We start from the raw sequence: 21244 nt of genomic DNA on the forward strand, positions 1-21244 counted from the left end.
GCACAGCCCGGTGCACACTGCAGATCCTAACTGGAGTCTGCCTGATGGCAGGCTCCGGCCCCCGACTGCTCCTAGTGCCCTCCTGCCTTCCTCTGCAGCCGGTTTCCCTACTTGTTTGTCGGCTGTCCCCCCCCCCACCGATGGCGGCCCTGCTGCCCACACCCATGTGTGCGGCCCAATTTAAAATGCCACCCAAGGCAAATGCCTTGTTTGCCTCGTGGTAGATACGCCCCTGTACCATCAACAGAACTTGCATTTCTTTCTGTGAATGGAGGTGAAGTCATGGAATGATAGGATTCCAGGGACCATTCACAGAATGCAATGCATTGTGCAATTGTAGTAATACCAGTTCTGTGATTGGTGGTGAGGGCAGAAGTGGGTGGGTGAGTAGTACAACTTTTCTCACTAGCAGCGGCTGCCTTGAAGCACCAGAAAGCTTCTCAGGGTAGTATCCAGTGGCTGTGAGTGAGGCACTGCTAGGCAGACACATAATGGGATACCCAGCGTTCCACACATACATTATATTGCCAAAAGTATTGGGACACCTGCCTTTACACGCACATGAACTTTAATAGCATCCCAGTCTTAGTCCGTAGGGTTCAATATTGAGTTGGCCCACCCTTTGCAGCTATAACAGCTTCAACTCTTCTGGGAAGGCTGTCCACAAGGTTTAGGATTGTGTCTATGGGAATGTTTGACCATTCTTCCAGAAGCACATTTGTGAGGTCAGGCACTGATGTTGGACAAGAAGGCCTGGCTCGCAGTCTCCACTCTAAATCATCATAAAGGTGTTCTATCAGGTTGAGGTCAAGATTCTGTGCAGGCCAGCCAAGTTCCTCCACCCCCAACTCGCTCAAGGTCTTTATAGACCTTGCTTTGTGCACTGGTGCGCAGTTGTGTTGGAACAGGAAAGGGCCATCCCCAAACTGTTCCCACAAAGTTGGGACCATGAAATTGTCCAAAATGTCTTGGTATGCTGATGTCTTAAGAGTTCCCTTCACTGGAACCAAGGGGCCAAGCCCAACCCTTGAAAAACAACCCCACACCATAACCCCCCCTCCACCAAACGTTACGCTTGGCACAATGCAGTCAGGCAAGTACCGTTCTTCTGGGAACTGCCAAACCCAGACATATCCATCAGATTGCCAGACAGAGAAGCGTGATTCATCACTCCAGAGAACATGTCCCCACTGTTCTAGAATCCAGTGGCGGCGTGCTTTACACCACTGCATCCGACACTTTGCATTGCACTTGGTGATGTAAGGCTTGGATGCAGCTGCTCGGCCATGTAAACCCATTCCATGAAGCTCTCTATGCACTGTTGTTGTGCTAATCTGAAGGCCACACGAAGTTTGGAGGTCATTAGCTATTGACTCTGCAGACAGTTGGCGACTTCTGCGCACTGTGCGCTTTAGCATGTGCTGACCCTGCTCTGTCATTTTACGTGGCCTACCACTTCATGGCTAAGTTGCTGTTATTCCCAGTTGCTTCCACTTTGTTATAATACCACTAACAGTTGACCCTGGAATATTTGGTAGCAAGGAAATTTCACGGATGGACTTATTGCACAGGTGGCAACCTATCACGGTACCAGGCTTGAATTCACTGAGCTCCTGAGAGAGATCCATTCTTTCACAAATATTTGTAGAAGCAGTCTGCTTGCCTAGGTGCTTGATTTTGTACACCTGTGGCCATGGAGGTGATTGGAACTGCTCTATCTCCCCATATAATATACTAAACTCCTCTCTCCCTTGGTGACAGGGGCTCTCTAGAAATAGAAGTGTTCCTTCACTATCAGCACCGTTCAGCATTCACCTGTCTCCGGTTGCTGAATGTACACTTTTGGTAGAGGGGGAGCGGTGTGTGGGGGTGATGCTGTATAGCACCCACTGATTTCCTCGCAGTGTGGAAGTGATGACAAAGTCCATGGCTGACTTTCCCCCTAACTCCTCTCCTCCAGCAGTGTGTCAGACCTGTGCTGGCTGCCATGCTGCTGTGAAGTCCGCCCCACACAGGCCAGGCACCTTGGCCAAGATCCAGGTGGCTTATGAGTACTTGGAGGCCGAGGACAAGAGCATACGGCTGGGCTTGTTCCTCATCATCTCTGGGGTCATGTTCCTCTTTATCCTCTGCTTCTTCTGGCTCAGCCCAGCTTTGCAGGACCTTCAGGGCACCACCGTCAACTGCACCATTCCTTCTGCCTGGTGGCAGTGCCTCCCCTCTGTAAAATGCTGCCCAAAGCAAACACCTTGTTTGCCTCGCGGTAGATACTCCCTTGCTCCTACCTTCTACTTCTTACCACTGTTCACTGGAGGCATTCTGTGGAGAAACTGAGGGGGCCCCTTCTACAGTGAGAGCTCACATCTGCACCACGGGGACTGGTGAGAGGGCTCATTGCCCATTGTTCACACTGGTAGTAGGGACTGAGTTACTGTAGGTAGGACATTAAGTATCAGTGAATCAAATAAGAAAAGCGCAAAAGAAAATAACAAAAATATGAACAGCAAACCTAAAAACCTTAACCAAGGTATAGATATAAATAAATAAATATAGGAATGCGCTAAATAATAATTAAATAAAAAAAATCAAATCAACTTAATAGTGCCAGTATAACAAAAAATGTCCATGTGTCAAAGTCCAAACAAAATGTCACTCTGAAAATTATTGTGAATAAAATAACACCGTGATCATAATCCACCACCAGAAGGAATGAATGAACTCACCAGAGCCATATGCTGATCAAATTACAAATCAGCATAAGCATTGTTGCTCTGGGAGCGATGGTAATAAGGTATATCTAGACTTTAGGAGCTACAGATTATTGCTCCTAAAGTCTGGATATACCTTATTACCATCGCTCCCAGAGCAACAATGCTTATGCTGATTTGTAATTTGATCAGCATATGGCTCTGGTGAGTTCATTCATTCCTTCTGGTGGTGGATTATGATCATGGTGTTATTTTATTCACAATAATTTTCAGAGTGACATTTTGTTTGGACTTTGACACATGGACATTTTTTGTTATACTGGCACCATTAAGTTGATTTGATTTTTTTGATTTAATTATTATTTAGGACATTAAGTATACTGCACATGAACCACACCTATACTACACTTATACTGCATGCTGATTTACTAGAATTGTCGTTAAGTGCACCAACGCTACTTAAAGGGCCCCAATGAGTCGTCGGAAGAACAACATAAAGGACTCCCCTCTCATAAAACCATTCTGCAAGTCACCTTTGTTCCCTGCTCCCATTTCTTTAATTGCTATGGACATCAATGCATTTTGGCAGTATATTTTCTGTGTTTGATAAACCAGGCTTTATTACTCCTCACAGCTGGACTTTAGGTGACCTTGCCAATATTTATGCTGATCTTATGCCTAGCCCTTATCACTAATCACCATGTATACTGAATTGTGTTATTACCATTGTTAATTCATTTCTATGCTGACTTTACCAACAATATCAGGTGACAATATATTAAGTTTCCCTTTACTAACTGGCTCAGTCACTGTTTTCTTTAATATAGTACTACTTACTACTACTAAGTATTATATGAAGTGATTTTTCTGTGATATTGTATGCTTTGTACACTAAACCTAGTGTGTCAGAGAGGTTTAAGTTCTTAACTCCTTCATTGCCAGGTCTGTATGGTGTTAGGTCCTGATTCCTCCTTCTGTTAAAAGCTCATGGTCACTCCAGTGACCATGAGCTTATAGCAGAGGCAATCAGCAGATTCTGCTGAACAAAACGATAGCTCTGATCAGTGGATGAAAACCCTCTGACCAGAGCTATTCACCTAAAATGTGCCACTCCCAAACAACCCCCCCCCCCCCCCCCGCTGCTGCCTCTTCACTGACAGCTGTCTTTGCCCCCCCCCACCACTGATCCCTCCCGTACTGATCCCCCACAGCACCAATGGCTGTAGCTTACCTGCAGCTGCCTTTCCTCCTCTGTCCTCCTGCTAGCGTTTTCTGCTGCATAGGAGCACACACAACTAATCATGCATTGTATTCCATTCTGTTCCGGACCCCCTATAGTGCCCCCCCCCTCAATGATCCCCTGGCACCACTCCTAGCAGTGCTGCTGGTTGACTTTCCCTCCTGCCCCTCCTGCCAGCTGCAGCTACTGCTGGACTGAGAGATCATTGTCAGGATAGAGAGCGCGGGGGGGTGGTGGGTGGTAAACATTTGGTTTTCAGCTCCCTTTCTTTCCTGAATAAATACATACAGCAATCAGTACAGATCGCTTCTGTATTTATCACTGGAGCTTGGTAAACAGTACTATGCTCCAGTTTATGAATGGATAGCAGTCTCTATGCAGAGACTTCTATTCATTTGCAGCGCAACTGTGGCTACAGAGAAATGGGCTGAGACTAAGTCTTCAGTCCCTTTCTCTGTCTCAAAAAAGAGGCATCAGGGGTGTCCCTGAGCTCACACTGTCTGCATTTGGGGTTGCGCACCCACAACCACACGGATGTCAGGTTGAGAGCAGCAGCTGTGCCCATGCAGCTGCTGCATTCCAATTGAGATGAATGGGATGACCTGCACGGGGATGCAGAGAACACCTGGGCGTCCCCATACTCATAAACTCGGCTTCTGCAGTCATACACTTTAGCATGCCTCATATTTATGAGACCTTAGTAGGAATTTAGCAGGAATTCTGTAAGTTATATTGTTTGTGTTTGCTAATAATGATTTTAATGTATTTTTTGTGAAAATAGCTATTTGATAAACATTTGCACAACTATGGTGAGGCCTAAAAAAACTCAATAGCACATTTTTTTATCCTACAAGTAATGTGCTTTCAGAAAATATATGGTTTGGGGGGCTTTTACTAACTGTGAAAGTTGTAAGGGAAAAATGATAACCTCAGGTTTTTAGAGTAAATTGATTTTATTTACAGTTTTGCGCACCTTCAGTTTTCACCATTTCCCAAAAAAAATTAAAATTTACAAATATTTATTTTTCAACTGAATACAGTTTTAGCTGTTATGTTTAGTGGGAATTTAGCAGAAATTTTGTAAGTTTTGCTGTGTTTGTGTCCACAAATAACGATTTTAGTGTATTCTTAGTGAAATTATTGTTTGATAAACATTTGCGCAAATATCATAGGGCCTAAAAAAAATCAGTAACAGCTTATTTTAATGTTAAACATCCTATGCTTTCACAAAAATTATGGTTTGGGGGGGATCTTTTACAAACTCTGAAAGCTGTAAGGGAAAAATTTCAAAAATGGTCTGGCTACCTGAGTTTAAAAGTGGAGCACAGGACCTTACAGTAAAAAGGTTAAAGAGGTTGAGGCAAAAACCAGAGGACCCATCCTAACCAGCAGCTCCTATGGGAGTAGCACTACATAAGTGCAGGGACAAGTGGTTAGATGGCGACCCCCCTCTGAGGACGTGCAGGAGCACGATACGCGTCAGGAGGAGCCACACCACGCCGTGACGTCACGCCGCCGGAGCATCGTGGAGCTCCGGCGGCCATTACATTTTACCAGCTTGTCAGTCCTCTTACAGACAACTGTCTGCAACGTTTTTTGTACTTTCATGTGATGCACCTTTTTATTTTAATAAAATTTAACCTACTACACTATGGGAGTATCCTTGTTGTCCCCTGGGGGAGTACTCTAGCCTACAGGTCCAGTGTTGAGACGGATCACCACTTACCACCCAGTCCATTGGGAGTGACAGCACCCACCAGGACCACACAGGCATATCTGAGTCAGGACAGCTCATCTGGGTTCCAACAGAAGGAAGACCTCCTACCACCTAAGATCAGGATTATTACATACAAGGCGCATTTAATATGCGCGTCCGGTGAGTGCGCATTTCATTTCCACCTCTACCCGGACAACGAAGTCACCTTTGATTATCCTATTTTATTATCCTGATTTATTTACATATATGGGACTGCTCCTTACATTTATTTGAATCTAATTTGACTTATGATACTATATTTCATCTATTCACTCTATTAGCTACGAGCGCTGCACTTGCTATATACATTGTCTCTTTCATAGGTTATTGGTACCTAATTCTGTGCATAGCAGCTTGTTTATTTACACTAAGGCGCTTTTTACTCTTTATATATTAGATGGACCCAGTTCACAGCCCTGGAGGGAGGTTGGCAATAGGCTTTCTCCAAGGGCCACTAGTACCATCTGTTCCAACAAATGTTCCCAGTCTGATTACCTGCCTTCCTCTGGCCCTTCATTCACACACCCTTCCTTCTACCTATCTAGAGGGGAGACTTTTGTCACCAAGTCTGATGTTATAGAAGGTCATAGAAAGCAGGGGTCACAAATGAGCCTCTTCAGTCTCCTCACCTGAGTCGGTCTCTGACTTTGCTCTTCTAATTGCCTAAAGAGGATTTAAAATAGGAAGATGCCCTCTCCAATTCTGAGGAATCGGATCATGATGGGATGCCTTGATCTGAGATCAAATCAAAGCTTAAGGATACCATTGCTACCAGTGTCAGTGCTATCACTAGGCAAACTAGACAGTTGACTAGGGCTCGGCCAGGGCCGCCAATAGGGCAGTACAGCCAGCCCTGCTGTAACATTAATTATATTTTTCCTGGGCCCCATCAGTTTACCAGAGGGGTCCAGGTGGCTAAAGCCGCGCTGCATTTTGCAATGCTGATCAATGGCAGGCAACCGCAGCTGCGCACAGCCTTTCATTGGAACAGTGATTAACCCTTCCTCCTTTGAGCAGGGCAGAAGGCGAGGCTGTATCGCGGAGGTGGAAGGTGATTTAACAGAGAGTTGGCCGAGGGCACAGGCAGCAATGGGAACCTGGCACACATGCAAGCTCACAATTTCTGTTTTCTGAGGCCCAGACAGAGATACAGCCATATGGTGTATACAAGCAGACATACAGCACCTTCTGTACTGTGTTAATCATCATGTTGATAATGCTGTCGATCACATAAGCACAGTAAGATGCGTCCTGTTAGTTTTATTGTGCGACTGAGCCACACTGTTTTTGTCCCCAACCACTCCCCATTATGCTACAAAGGCACTGCCACTGTAGTATGGCAATAGTTTCCGGGTAATGCAATAAATAATTTGCGCTAGTAAATATATATATAAATATATAAATAATAAAAAAGTTCAAATCATAAGTCCAGAATAAAAATACCAATACCACAAAAAAATGTGCAAAAAAACCTTTGTGCAAAAAAATGTCTAAATATGAAAAAACATCACCAAAAAACCTTGATAATATGATGGCAGGTCATCCATAGATATATTTTCAGAAACGAAACTCTGCAGCACACCGATCCTCATAGATCAAAAAATGAAAGAAGCTTTTCAAATTATCGGAAATCCACTTCTCCAAAAGAAAGAAACCACCTTCAATCGTATCCAAGGAGGAAGATGCCAGGCACTCGAGAAAAACAGAGAGACTTCATGGTGCAGTATTATAAAAACCAATTCCTTTATTAGGTACTCATTGCACTTACTCAGGAGGTGTCCCAGCCGACACCAGCATCAACAGCATAGCAGCAATCACATAAAACGAGCCTAGCTACTCAGCACATGCGCAGTAGCTAGCAGCCAAACGTAATGACGTCACATCAATCAAGCTCCGCCCAAGCGGAGCTTGATTGATGTGATGTCATTACGTTTGGCTGCTAGCTACTGCGCATGTGCTGAGTAGCTAGGCTCGTTTTATGTGATTGCTGCTATGCTGTTGATGCTGGTGTCGGCTGGGACACCTCCTGAGTAAGTGCAATGAGTACCTAATAAAGGAATTGGTTTTTATAATACTGCACCATGAAGTCTCTCTGTTTTTCTCGAGTGCCTGGCATCTTCCTCCTTGGATACGATTGAAGGTGGTTTCTTTCTTTTGGAGAAGTGGATTTCCTATAATTTGAAAAGCTTCTTTCATTTTTTGATCTATGAGGATCGGTGTGCTGCAGAGTTTCGTTTCTGAAAATATATCTATGGATGACCTGCCATCATATTATCAAGGTTTTTTGGTGATGTTTTTTCATATTTAGACATTTTTTTGCACAAAGGTTTTTTTGCACATTTTTTTGTGGTATTGGTATTTTTATTCTGGACGTATGATTTGAACTTTTTTATTATTTATATATTTATATATATATTTACTAGCGCAAATTATTTATTGCATTAATTGTTACACTTTATACATGGTGATTTTTTGCAGCTGGTACACTATTAGTGAGTTATATAATTTTTATTTTTATTTTGACCATAGGCGCTATTATTAATTTTCTTTATCAATAGTTTCCGGGTGTTGTGTAAAACCCCCCGCTGCCGTACTACAGTGGAAGTGTCTTTGCAGCATAATGGGGAGTGGTTAGGGGGGGGGATGTGGTAAAAGTGTGGCTCAGCTACAAATTTCCCTCAAACACTGGTGTAAAAAGGAACTAACAGTAAGCATCTCATTGAGTCTGTGTAAATGTGACAGGTTGACTGTAAGGTGGAAATGATCCAATAGTTGTGCAGCCTCCAGATCGCTTTCACACCGTCCATGTGCTCTGCCATGATTCCCAGTCATCAGCAGACCTGGGACCTGCATGGTGGGTGCCACTGGCAGAAGGGAGGGAGATCAGCGAACACCTGTTCACTGATTTCCCCTTCCTGTTAATGACCCAGAAGTAACATGTAAAACATCACTTCTGGGTCCTGGTGTCACTGTCCCCAAACAGGAGTGGATGCTGTTAGCTGGAGAAGCCGTCTCCTGCAAACTTCAGCCAATCCATGAAGAAGAGGTATCCATCCAATGATGTGCCGTGCAAATTGTTGTGCGTGCAACATCACTTCCTCCCAGATCCCCAGTCAGTCTCCACACAAAGCTAACATTGGCAAGGATTAGCTCTGTGTGGAGTTTTATTTTGAAATTTTAATTTCAAAGTTTTTTTTTTGGGGGGGGGGGGTGGGTGTTGAAAGTAGTTGACTGTTCTTGCCTAGGGTGCAAAATAGTCTAGCATCAGCCCTAATTGCTACCCTTGTTGATGAGGTATGCTTTGAGTTTGCTCACCCCAAAGTCTCCAGCATCGACTCCCTAAAATTGCCCAAGCCTACTAAGACCTTCCAAAGTCCAATGGCTCTCAGATTTGATCATGTACAGTGACTGGTCTCACTCTGAAAAACTCTGCTCCTCCTAAGTGTTTTGCTCAGCAATATCCTATTGAGGAGGGTTTCCTACATAAATTGATAGTCCCTGATATTGAACCAGCTATTTCTTGTCTTAACAAGACATTAACAGTCCCTGTGGAAGATATTCGTGTGCTTATGGACGAGATGAACAAAAGGTTATAAAGCCCTATTTGAGGTCCTGTTTTCTTGGTGGTCCCTATTATGCAAACTCTGGTTGCTTTCATGGCCGTCTGCCAGACCCTTGCTACCTGGAATAAGCATATGGCCTAAAATTTAGAGTTTTGGACTCCAGCTCCTCCCCGCTTCATGCTCTTGAATTAGCCATCTTCCACAGAAAGATGGGTATTCTTCTCGCTGCTGTTCAGCAGCTACCCTATCAGGGGAGGTCCATACCCCAGTCTCAAACATGCAGCGCTTTCAGGGATACTAATTTAACCTGTTCAGAGTTCCTAAGGGCAATGGAGTCCTTCAGCCTATTTTGCATCTGACAACTCTAAACTTCTTCCTGCAGTCTCAAATATTTTTCATGCAGTCAGCCAAGTTTGTCATAGCCTCCTTATTTTTTGGGCTTCTTCTGGCCCATGTGGACATCAGGGATACTTACTTGCATGATCTCATATTTCCACATTTTGATGTGGAAACTCAGCACTACCAGATTGTCCCCCTTTCCCTTTGGTCTGCCCTGTGTCTGGATCTGCTCCATTCTCATGGAATACATGTTATGGGATACCTGGACAACCTCCTGTTAAAGGACCAGTCCTCCCCAACCCTGTAAGCCAATGCACAGCAAGTAGGGCAGACTCTGCAGAGATTCAGCTGGATCCTCAACCTTCAGAATGTCATTGGAACTAATTTACTAATTAGACTACCTGTTCTTGATTTTAGACACAGTCCTGTCTAGAATCTTTCACCCCAGATCAAACTTTTATCTGCTTATGTCCTAGAGCCCTCCGGTTAACCTCGATGCATGCCTGCATGATGATTTTGGGCCTGATGGTAGCCTCCTTTGAGGCAGTGCCAGACTCCCAGTTTTATTCCAGACCATTGCAACTCAAGATGCTGTTAATGTGGGACAGAAAGGATCGGTTCTTGGACTACTCTATGCACCTGACCTATAAGGGCAGACTTGACCCTGATGTGGTGGATTTCCAACCTGGTATAAGAATTATGAAATCCTTTCCCCCAAAGACATAGAATGTTCTCATGACAGATGCCAGCCTATCAGTCCTGCACAGGAGACTTGGTCAGAGGAAGTTTGACTTCCCATTAACATCCTTGAGCTCAGGTCAATTTGGTTGTCTCTTTAATGCTCAGCTAACCTCTCAGCTGGGAGCTCACCTGGCCAGAATCTAGTCAGTCAATACCACTGCAATGGTCTACATCAACAATTAAGGAGGCACCAGAAATCATGCGTTCCACCCTATCCACATCCCAGGTATGGAAAATTGGCAGGAGAACTTTTTCAGCTGTCAATGTCTGAATCCAAAAGAATGCCCCCTCCCCGCGCCCCCCACCACCACCACCAAAAGGTTTTCCAAGCCCTTTGCTCCAAGTAGAAGATGCTGGACATGGATCTGTTGGCATCTATATTAAACAACAAACTGGACAGGTTTGTTGCAAGGTCTAGGGACCCTCATGCCTTCACAGTAGATGCTCTGGTGACACCATGGGATCAGTTTAAAGATATCTACACCCTTTCTACTCTACTGATTCTCTCTTGTCTGCTCTTTAGGATTAAGATAGAGGGCATCCAGGTGATTCCCATTGCACTGAGATGCTCCAGGACAACATAGCATTCAGAAATACTCAAACTCCTGGCAGGCCTATCCACCTATCTACCATTGCACCTAGAAGGCATACTTTGTCTGTTGCAAGGCTAGAAATGTCCATTATAAGAAGTACTCTGTGGGACGCATCCTGTCTTTTCTCCAGTTTGGTCTTTATCAGTCTACCATCAGAGTACCATCAAGGGGCAAATTCTGGCCCTGGCTGTTCTGTTTCAGAGACCGTTGGCTTCTCATTCCTTTGTTAAGGCCTTTGTGATGCACATATTTCTACCTCTGTATCTCTGTACCTCTGACTAAGATCTTATGTTTACCAAACTTGATCTGTGTGGAGCCTACAATCTTGAATGTATAAGAGAGGGAGATGAATGGAAAGCAGCATTCAGAACACAGTTTTGGCATTTCAAATACCTTGTTATGCCATTTGGTCTGTGCAGTGCACCAGCAACATTTCAACACTTTGTGAATGACATTTTTCAAAACTTTCTGGATATTTTCATGATTGCCTATCTGGATGACATTCTGATTGTCTCCTCTTCTCTAGGATTGCATCACATTCATGTTTTCAAAGTGTTAGGCCGGCTAAGAAAAAATAGGCTTCATGCCAAAGTGGAAAAATGTGAATTCGAAGTGCAGGAAATTTCCTTCCTTGGCTTCACCATTTCTACAGAGGGAATTTTTATGGACCCTCAGAAGATTAATGCCATTTTAGATTGGCCTGTTCCAGCAGATAAAAAAGGTGTGCAAAAATTCATGGGTTTCACTAATTTCTATGGGAAATTCATTAAGGGATTTTCTTCAATTCTCTGTTCCACACAACTCATGAAGTCACATAGCCGACTTCAATGGACTGCTGAAGCACAAACAGCTTTTGATAGCTGAAGCTCCTTTTTACCTAGGCCTCAATCTTGCACCCACCAGATCCAGCATTACCATATATCCCGGAGGTTGATGCTTCTGAGAATGCTGTAGGAGTAATCTTGTCACAGACATCAAGAACAAAATCACTAACACATCCTGTAGCCTTTTTCTTGAGGAAACTAAACCCAGCCAAAAGAAACTATGATTTAGGAGATCACAAGCTTCTGGACATTAACTCCACTCTGGAAGAAAGGTGGCATATGTTGGAAGGTGCAATGCATGCTATTTTGATCTTTACAGATCTTTACAGATCATAAGAACTTAGAATATCTAAGGACAGCTAAAAGACTGTGGCTTTGACAGGCCAGATGGGCATTGTTTTTCTCTAGGTTTGTGATTCGCATCATGTTTTGTCCTGGGTCTACGAACAGCAAGCTGGACGCTCTATCGTGGATGTTTTCAGAAGTGGAGGGGGCTACCCCACCATTTTGTCTGCACAAAACTTTTTACTTCTCCAGACAAACCTCATGACCCAGATTAAGCAGGCCTTGAGGTAGTTACCTCCTCAAGGGGTGAATCTGCAAAAGAGAGATGGACTTTTCTGGTTTCAAGATACTGTAAAGTTTTTGTACCTGAAAGTCAATGTCCTCAGGTTCTCAAATTATGTCATGACCATCCTTTATGCAACATTTTGGGTCTCAAATGACTATTGAGCAGGTACAACAATCTTTCTGGTTGCCTAAGTAGAGGTTGGTCTGTGAAAATTATGTGAAGGCCTTCACTATCTGTATACATAACAGAAGTGACAGGAATAAATCTTGGGGACTGTTAAGGCAAATTCCTGTACCAAAAGCCCATGTTAGATGATCTCGATGGACTTTTTTTTGTTGAACTACCTGTATCAGATGACTTCACTCCCATTTTTGTGATTGTGGATAGATTATCCAAGATGGCGCATTTCGTTCCTATGAAGGGTACGCCATTAGCACAAGAAACAGCCCAAACATTTATCAAGGAGGTGGTAAGACTTCTTAAGACTTCCTAACTAAAGTTAAGTTCTTTCTGGATAATAACAAGAAGTTGCAAGCCGCTGAGGTCAAGGCTCAAGAAGACAACAAGAAAATCTTTGACAGGAGGAGAAAGGGGGATTTGCTCCTTAACCCAGGAGACAAGATCTGGTTGTCAACTGTAAATCTAAAACTGATCTAATAAAATAAACTAGGGCCTAAATATATTGGTCACTTTTCAGTCAGGAGAAGGATCAATCCAGCAGCATATGAACTTTATTTTCCCGATTGTTACAGGATTCATCCTCTATTTCACTTATCACTGCTAAAACCAGCTGCACCTGACCCCTTCCCAGATCAAGATCCAGGACCTCCAGCACCAATTGTAATCAATGGGTCTGAGGAATATGAAGTGGAAACTATCTTGGACTGTAGAAGGAGATAAGGGATTGTACAATATTTATTTAAATGGAAGGGATTTGGCCTAGAAGAGAATTCCTGGGAGCCAGAATCCAATGTGCATGCTCCAGAACTTTTGCAAGCTTTTTTTCACGGCTCACCCAGAAAAGAAGCTTCAAGTCGGCATCTTGAGGCTGCCCATAAGGGGGAGGGGGCATGGTCAGGCAAACCATATGCACAGTCATGCACGAAGATATGCACGTGCTCATAAAAATTCTCGAGTGACAACTAGACGTGCCCTAAATCGCGCATGTATCCGCGCACGTGAGCATTAGCGTGAGTGAGCGCGAATACTTTCCTATTTAACATGGCTCCAGAGACAAGAAGATTGCCAAGTGGTCATAAGCTTCTACTGTTTGTGACATGATCCTGTACTACCCAGCTTGTCTTGACCCTTCTTGCTCCTGATACCTCGTTGCTGACTGGCTTTTGAACTGACCCTGCCTTCTGCCTGTTTCTGGACCTTCCCTGCTCCACCAATACTGACCTCAGCCTGGCTCTGATTCTGTTTAGGTTCCTGATTCTGCACCTCTGCTGTCCGGCTGATACTGACTCCTGCCTGCCTGACCACCGGAGATTCTGCATCTTCCTGTTTGCCAGTCTGCTTGCGGTCTGCTGTTCTGTACCTGATGTGGTGCCTCCGCATCTGACAGAGCATCCTACATCTGCCTGCTTTCTGCCCGCGGTTCTGCACCTGCTGGTGTGTCTTCACACCGGCCAGCTCATCAGTCCTCCTGCTGTTCAGCACCTGCTACAAGATTCTCCTGGATCCCCTAAATGACACCCATGCCACTCCATGCCCTGTTATTTTCTGTCACCACCTTCAGGAGAAACAGGACAGGAGATGTAAGGGAAAGCCCTTTCGTCAGCTTGGCCTCAACCAGATATATGACACATGAGCACTAACTTAAAGAAATAAGAAATGCTTTCATTCTGCTTTTACTTGCTGAAAGTTACAAGTGAAATTTTATTAATTGCCTTTACTGGAATATTATTGGTATAAAAGAACAGGATAAACAGATGCTTTAAAGATGACCATTTGACATTACTCTAAGGGCCGTGTTGACAGGCTTTGTGTGTGTAGTAACTGCTTTTATACCCATATCACTGTATAGGAATTCAAAAGCAGCTTGGAGCATGTCAAATGCATGTTACAAGGAGGTCATCAACAGCAGCACACATGCACCTGTCATTGAATTCTGAATGACCACATAAGTGTCTCAAACTGGTCAAAGGCAATCTGCGTTTGCCTATTGACACAGCCCAAAGCCTGTCAATAGCAGCCCTCCCAGAGAGAACTATAGTTGCTGTTATTGATGACTTCCTATTAGAAGGGCTACTTGCCTGGATGCTGCTGGTTTCACTACTTCCTAAATCACTTGGGTTTACTTCCTAAATCACTTACTAGATCACTAAATGACGTGTAACATACATGTAAATTTTTTATATTTTTTTTTATTTTGAAGGGAGGGGGCAATGAAATCTAAGCAATCTATAACACACTTTGAAATGCTGTGCTTTCATGATTGTTAATGGGAACTAAGCAAAATGTCATCACATCGGACTGTTGAGTTGTGTGTCTTCTCTATTCAGAAGTGATGCTGTGAGATGGAGTTTCCCAGCAGAAGCTAAAAGGATACGACTTAACAGGAAATGAGCAAAACCCACACGGGAACTGAAACAACAGCCGGTGTCTCGCTGTGAGTTCACACAACACACAAAACTCTGTAGACGTAAAACACTCCCCATGGTCATTTACTGTACTGACATAATAAGGAGACTGATGTTTCAGTCATTATCAATTTCTCCTTAAAAAAATCCACAAACACATTAATTACATAGATTTCGTTTACATAATATATTTACCAGGAAATTAAGGGCAAAATAGCAACCCATGGAGCGAATTTTGGCAAGTCAATTATGAACTACAGAAATTTACAGAGTATATGACCAGCTTTAGCAGGAGATCTGGGGACAAACGCCCTGGATTCCAGGGTCTAGCAATCCACTTGCATATGGGCAAATTTATATTAAGGAGATCAGTCACTCACATCTCTCACACCTATTATTATAACTCTTTTATTATTGTCTTTGCTTTTTTTTTATTATTGTTTTTTATTGCTGTCTCTTGTCTTTCAGAACCCTCCAGGGACAAAAACCTTCATAATAACTACTACTACTTCACTCACACTTTCTGGAATATATTGAGAATCTAGTTCAGGCTAAGGGAAAGTGTCTCTAAACTGGGCCTGTTACAATCAAGACAATTCTTGTAGAAAATATTGATAAGAAGAGTACTCTTAAATACATCAAATAAACAATTAAATGTAATGCACTAGATTCTTATGCATGTAAAATGTTTACCTTGCCAAAATCTTTGACATCAAATAGGTCAAAAGCCTCAAAAAGATCAGCCCTACGCATCCCAAACTTCTCACTGCAGGTGGACAGAAATGTTCGGATATTCTTCAAACAAAGGAACTGCAAAGAGAGAGTCATTTTCAGCAACAGCCAATCACATATATTATATCAATTCACTTCTAGTTACCTTAAGACAGAAATATGCTGTACCTTAAAATCAAACATTTATCAACAGGTAGGGTCATTTAGTAGAATAGAATGTATAAGTCTCTTCTGCAAAGCAACGCATTAACTTACCGGCTTTCATTTTTTTAAAAGCGGAACTAAAGGCAGAGATTCTCACCTTTCCAATGGTCTTTCCAGCACAGGCATCTTCTCCTGTGTGCCAGTTTTTTGGGCCTCTTCATTGGCCGAAGCAGGATGATGTCACTCCTGTGCATGAGCTGGTCATCCTGGCACACAGGATTGGGCCGGTCACTGTAAGCTGAGCTTGCATGCACAGCTCAGTTTACATTCTTGGGGATTGTTGTGATCAGGTAGGAATAGATTATTGCAGAAAGACACTGTATTGCAAAGCTGAAGTGTGGCAGGAAAAAGCAGCACAAAGAGCTAGTCAGTCAATGTGTTAACAAGAAACATGCTGATTGAAAGAGAAAGCAAAGTGACAAATATATGAGCTCATCACTGCACTGCTTCTCCCTTAACTGTCCAGTTACAGGCTGGGGTAGGGCAAGGATGACCTTAAAGGAATTGAATGAAGATGTCCATTATACTGAGGACATTTAGGGAGTTATTTCCTAAAATTGGAGTACAAAATCTGGTGCAGTTCAGAATAGAAACCAGTAGGCTTGCAGAAACATTGCCAAAGCTTAACTGAACAAGCTGAAGTTAGAAGCTGATTGGCTACCATGCACAGCTGCACCAGATTCTAAGTGCTCCAGTTTTAGTAAATCTCCCCCTTAGTGGCAGAAAAAGTACAACAGGGATACTGAAGCCAAATATTGCAGGAAAAGTTGGGTTTGTTATCTTATCTTTTAATGAGCTAATCATTTTTATTTTATTTTCACCTGGAGTTCTGCTTTAAAGCTACTGATGTGTTATCCTTTTTTGAGGAAGTTGTTTTTCTCAATCTTGAGCAGAACAAGGTTACACCAGCCTACAAGAGAAAGAGATTGCGATGGCAGCCCTGTAAGTACCAAGTTTTGCTTTGTTGAGTTAGTCCACCTACCTATCAGAGAGGGAATTGAACAGTATTGTAAGTGCCAGGGAGCCTAGGGGTTATACTTTTTGTGAAAACCCTGACTACAAAGACAAAGCTGGTTTGAATTGCAAACTACAGTGAATAAAAACCCAAGAACAAGAAGAACTTCTCCTGATGGGGGGGGCAGGAGCTGAATCATGGCACCATGAGCGGCACGGCGGCTGAGGATTTCCGGATGCCCGTCTGTTCCCATGCTTTACGTGCCCTAGGTTGAAGGGTGCCTACCTGGGTCCTGATGTGGAGTGTGTTCGGGGGTCGAGTATCCGCTGGCCAGCGCTTTGTTGGGAGCTGGTGCGGCGGAGGTGCTGGAGCGGTGTCCCCGGGGTCCCATGAGGTGGCGGGGGACTGGCGGAGATCGAAAGTAGGAAGCTGAAGGGGAGGTGAGGACAGAAGGAGGACAGAAGGAGTTGAAGGTGCCTGGAGACTGCCTGAGCAACGGGAGCACTGCAACCCAGAAGTAGTGGGGAAGTAAGCAGCAGTAGGAACTGGAGTCAGTGGCTCCTATACTGAGAGAGCCCTACAGATCCCCCGCATCACCCACAATACCTTTTCCAAGCCCAACCTCAGGAGACACCATCAGTGTCCCCAAGATCCCTGACTCAAGGTGGACCCTCCAGGGTAAGAAGTGCAGCAAATACTGTGGATCAAGATCAGCTGAACAGCAACATACAAGCAGAACGCAAACGGATGGTGAGTTGACGCAATTTGCAGGTTAAAAACATTCTTAAGAACTGTTACTTTTTCACAGTATACTAGTATATAGAGTGATTGCTGTGTGGAAAGAGAAGAACAAGACTGGGGGGTTCGGTGGTCTTGGGGACCGGAGGGGCCATCCATCATTATGTATTGTATATTATCTAGCACTGATCTCTCCAAAGAATAAAGAGACTGTCTGGGACTTATAGTGAAAGGAAAAGAGGGCTGTCTTTGGTGCAGTGTTCCTGATTTTCAGATCAAGAGGAAAACAAACTGAAAAGTCCTAGAAAAAATTAGTAGACTGACTAAAGGGGGGGATCTAAAACCCTCCAATCAAGTGCAAATACTAACACTATAAGAAAGTACTTGCCTTCACAGGAAAAAGCCCCGAGTCGCAAACCCGAGAGAATCACTGTAAAAGACCAATAAAATCTGGATGAGATCAATCTAGATTGTCATTTGGAACTGTGGAAGAGAACCAAGATAAAGAAAGATCAAATATGGAAAACGCAGGAGAACAAGGAAATATGGATTAGCAAGGACTTTTAAAAAATGAACTGGTGGAAATGTTCTCAAAATTAGAGATGGCCATGAAAAATGAGATTGGGATACTTCGCACTGACTTGGGTCAGATCTTAACTCGAATCGAAGAAGCAGAGGGAAAAATGGAGGGATATGCACAACAAATCAATAATCTGGAATTGTAAGTGGAGGAGATGCGGAAAGAACAGAGAGAGTTATTATTTAAAGTAGAAGATCAGGAGAACCACAACAGAAGGAGCAACCTAAGGATCAGAGGACTACCAGAAGAAATAGGACAGAAAGAGGATTTACTGGAGAAAATGAAAATTATCTGCAATCCAATTTTGGGAAAAGTTAAGGTTAAGTTTATGACCTACAATGTGAAAGGGCTGAACTCCCCCAAAAAAAAAGACATAAGATACTCAGGGATATCCATCAATACTCTATAGAAGTAGCATTTCTTCAAGATACAAATGTTAAATTAAACTCAAAGTATTATCCAGTGTGGTATTATGCTGACTCACCAGTTAAAGAGGCCAAAGGAGTTTCAATCGGGCTCTCAAAAAATTAAAAAATTTTCCCTGGAAGGTAGACTGGAAGATCCAGAGGGTCGCTTTCTGTTTCTTGGGAAAGTTACAAGGATTGGAATATACACTTGCTAACATTTATTGTCCGAATAAAAACCCAGTGATATTCTTAGAGGGGGTGCTAAGAAAACTCTCTGAATTTAAAAAGGGAAGTCTGGTCGTGGCTTGAGATTTCAGTTTGTGTTTGGACCCTCAGCTGGATGGTTTATCATGTACACAGAGAGAAGGGGGTAGGAAATTGAAATGATTATAGCAGTTACTGTATAATATCAACTGGAGGATGTGTGGAGAGTGAAACATCCAAGAGAAAGAGATTATACCTTCTCTCTTGTGCAAGATTTGTATTCAAGACTGGACTATAGAATGATAGAGCATAGACAGTTGGAGACATTGGTTAGCTCCAACATAGAGGTCATGTCCATTTCTGATCATTCTCCCATCACAATGAGACTACACGAACAAGAAGGTAAAGATAAAACAACTATATGGAGATTAAATGAAATGCTCAAGATCCCGAAGTAGAGAAAGGGTTAAGGCTGGAGATTGAACAATTTTTTGAGCTCAATGAGACCAATGAGGTTTCAGTAGCCACAGTCTGGGAGACACATAAAGCCTACATTAGGGGAATATTGATCTCTATAGGAAAAGAAAAGAAGAAGGAACAAGGAAAAAAAAAATAAAGATGGTGACGGAAGAACTTTGTAAGTTGGAACAGCTACATAAAAAAAGAATGGAATAGATGTATATCAGAAGATAATACTTAAAAGAGTTGGGTTTAAAAGATCTGATGGAACAAGAGTCGAGGAGGATATTTAATGTGATTTCAAAGGAAAGATACCAGTGGGGGAATAGACCTGGAAAATACTTAATGAGACTGTTAAAGAGCAAGAAATCTAAACATTTATAGAAAAAATTAGAGATGGGAAAGGAGAAATAGCGTATGCTACCTTTGATATTGCTAAGAGGTTTCAAAAATAATATAGTAAACTTTACGATGTGAGCTGTAGTGTTCAAAAGGATATGGCAGAGGAAAAGAAAATAAATAGACAGAAGTATTTAAGTGAGGTGGAGTTGCCACGATTAGCGCAAGAAAAACTAGAGACCCTCGAGAGACCTATCACCCCAGAGGAAATTAACTTAGCCTTAAAGAATACAACTGGAGTTAAAAGCCCAGGCCCGGATGGATATACAGTGGGATATTTTACAAAATTTAGAGAGCTTCTTGTCCCTAAAATGTGTAGATATATGAATGCACTAAGGGAGTGGTTGGAAATGAGGGAGGAGTCACTGCAAGCTCACATAATGATTATTCTAAAAGAAGGCAAGGATAGCTCACAGGGTGCCAGTTATAGGCCTATATAATTGTTAAACATAAACACTAAACTACATGCTAAGGTGTTGGCAACGAGGCTGAAGGACTTGATGCCTGAATGGGTACATCTGGATCAGGTGGGCTTTATCCCGGGAAGAGAAGGCAGGGATAATGGTTTGAGATCCTTGATGCTTGTACAAAGAGCCAAGAGAGAGAAAGAGCCAGCAATACTTCTATCGATTGATGCCAAAAAGGCTTTTGACAGGGTTAATTGGGGATTCATGTTTGGTGCACTAGAGACACTAGGAATAGGGTCCAAAATGCTAAAATGGATAAAAGGACTGTATAATGGCCCGTCAGCAGCGGTCAAGGTTAACAGATCTCTTTCTCAGCATTTTAGAATGTACAATGGTACTAGACAAGGATGCCCCCTTTCTCCTTTACTGTTTGTACTGTCCCTGGAACCTGTCCTGGAGAGGGTAAGGCAGTGTGTAGATATAGCAGTAATAAATATAGGAGAAGGGGAACATAAGGTAGCCGCATATGCAGATGATATGTTGTTTTATATTGTTAATCCGGGAATAACATTGCCTAACCTAATGAGAGTATTAAAACAGTACGGTGAGCTATCAAACCTGAAAATAAACCCAGCAAAATCAGAAATTTGAAATATTAATCTTTCAATATCAGAGAAGATGGGTTTACAAAAAGAGTTCCCATTTATCTGGAGGGAAAAGGAAATAGGTTACCTTGGAGTAAAATTAACCTACTCAATAAAAGGTATGTATCAGGCAAACTATATCCCCCTAATAAATTAAATTAAGGAAGAGCTGAGGAGACTTTCAAAGGGTAGAGCCTCCTGGATAGGACGTATAAATCTGGTTAAGATGGTGATAATGCCAAAAATTCTGTACAAGTTCCACATGCTCCCGGTTCACCTTCCAGGGTCTTTTTGGGGGATAATAAAAAAGATGATTACTAAATTTATATGGGCAAATAGGAAACCGAGAATCAGCTACTGTATGAGGTCCTGAGTAGAGTAAAAGAGAATGGAGGTTTGGGTTTACCGAACATGAGGAATTATTATCTAGCTGTGATTTTATCATGAGTAGTAGATTGGACATTTAATTCGGAAGGGAAGGGTAAATATGGAAGGGATTTTAAGTAAGGCACAGTTAGAGAAGATTGTATGGATACCACATAGGTTTAGCACATTGGATGTTAACAGTTCACTGAAAAGGAAAGTTTTGAGTATT

General features: G+C 42.8%; 1 protein-coding gene across 1 annotated transcript in view; it reads right to left on the minus strand.

Annotated features, from left to right (window-relative positions):
- Positions 1 to 21244, minus strand: part of VAV1 (vav guanine nucleotide exchange factor 1) — a 99038-nt gene that overhangs the window by 54009 nt on the left and 23785 nt on the right. Inside the window, exon 2 of the mRNA XM_089676701.1 lies at positions 15614 to 15730. Coding sequence (XP_089532827.1) covers positions 15614 to 15730 — 117 coding nt within the window. The remainder of the gene's footprint in view (positions 1 to 15613; positions 15731 to 21244) is intronic.

This window comes from Staurois parvus, unplaced genomic scaffold, assembly GCF_062004578.1.
Source record: "Staurois parvus isolate SC_StPar_1 unplaced genomic scaffold, SC_StPar_1.0 ptg000172l, whole genome shotgun sequence".
NCBI classification, from domain to species: domain Eukaryota; kingdom Metazoa; phylum Chordata; class Amphibia; order Anura; family Ranidae; genus Staurois; species Staurois parvus.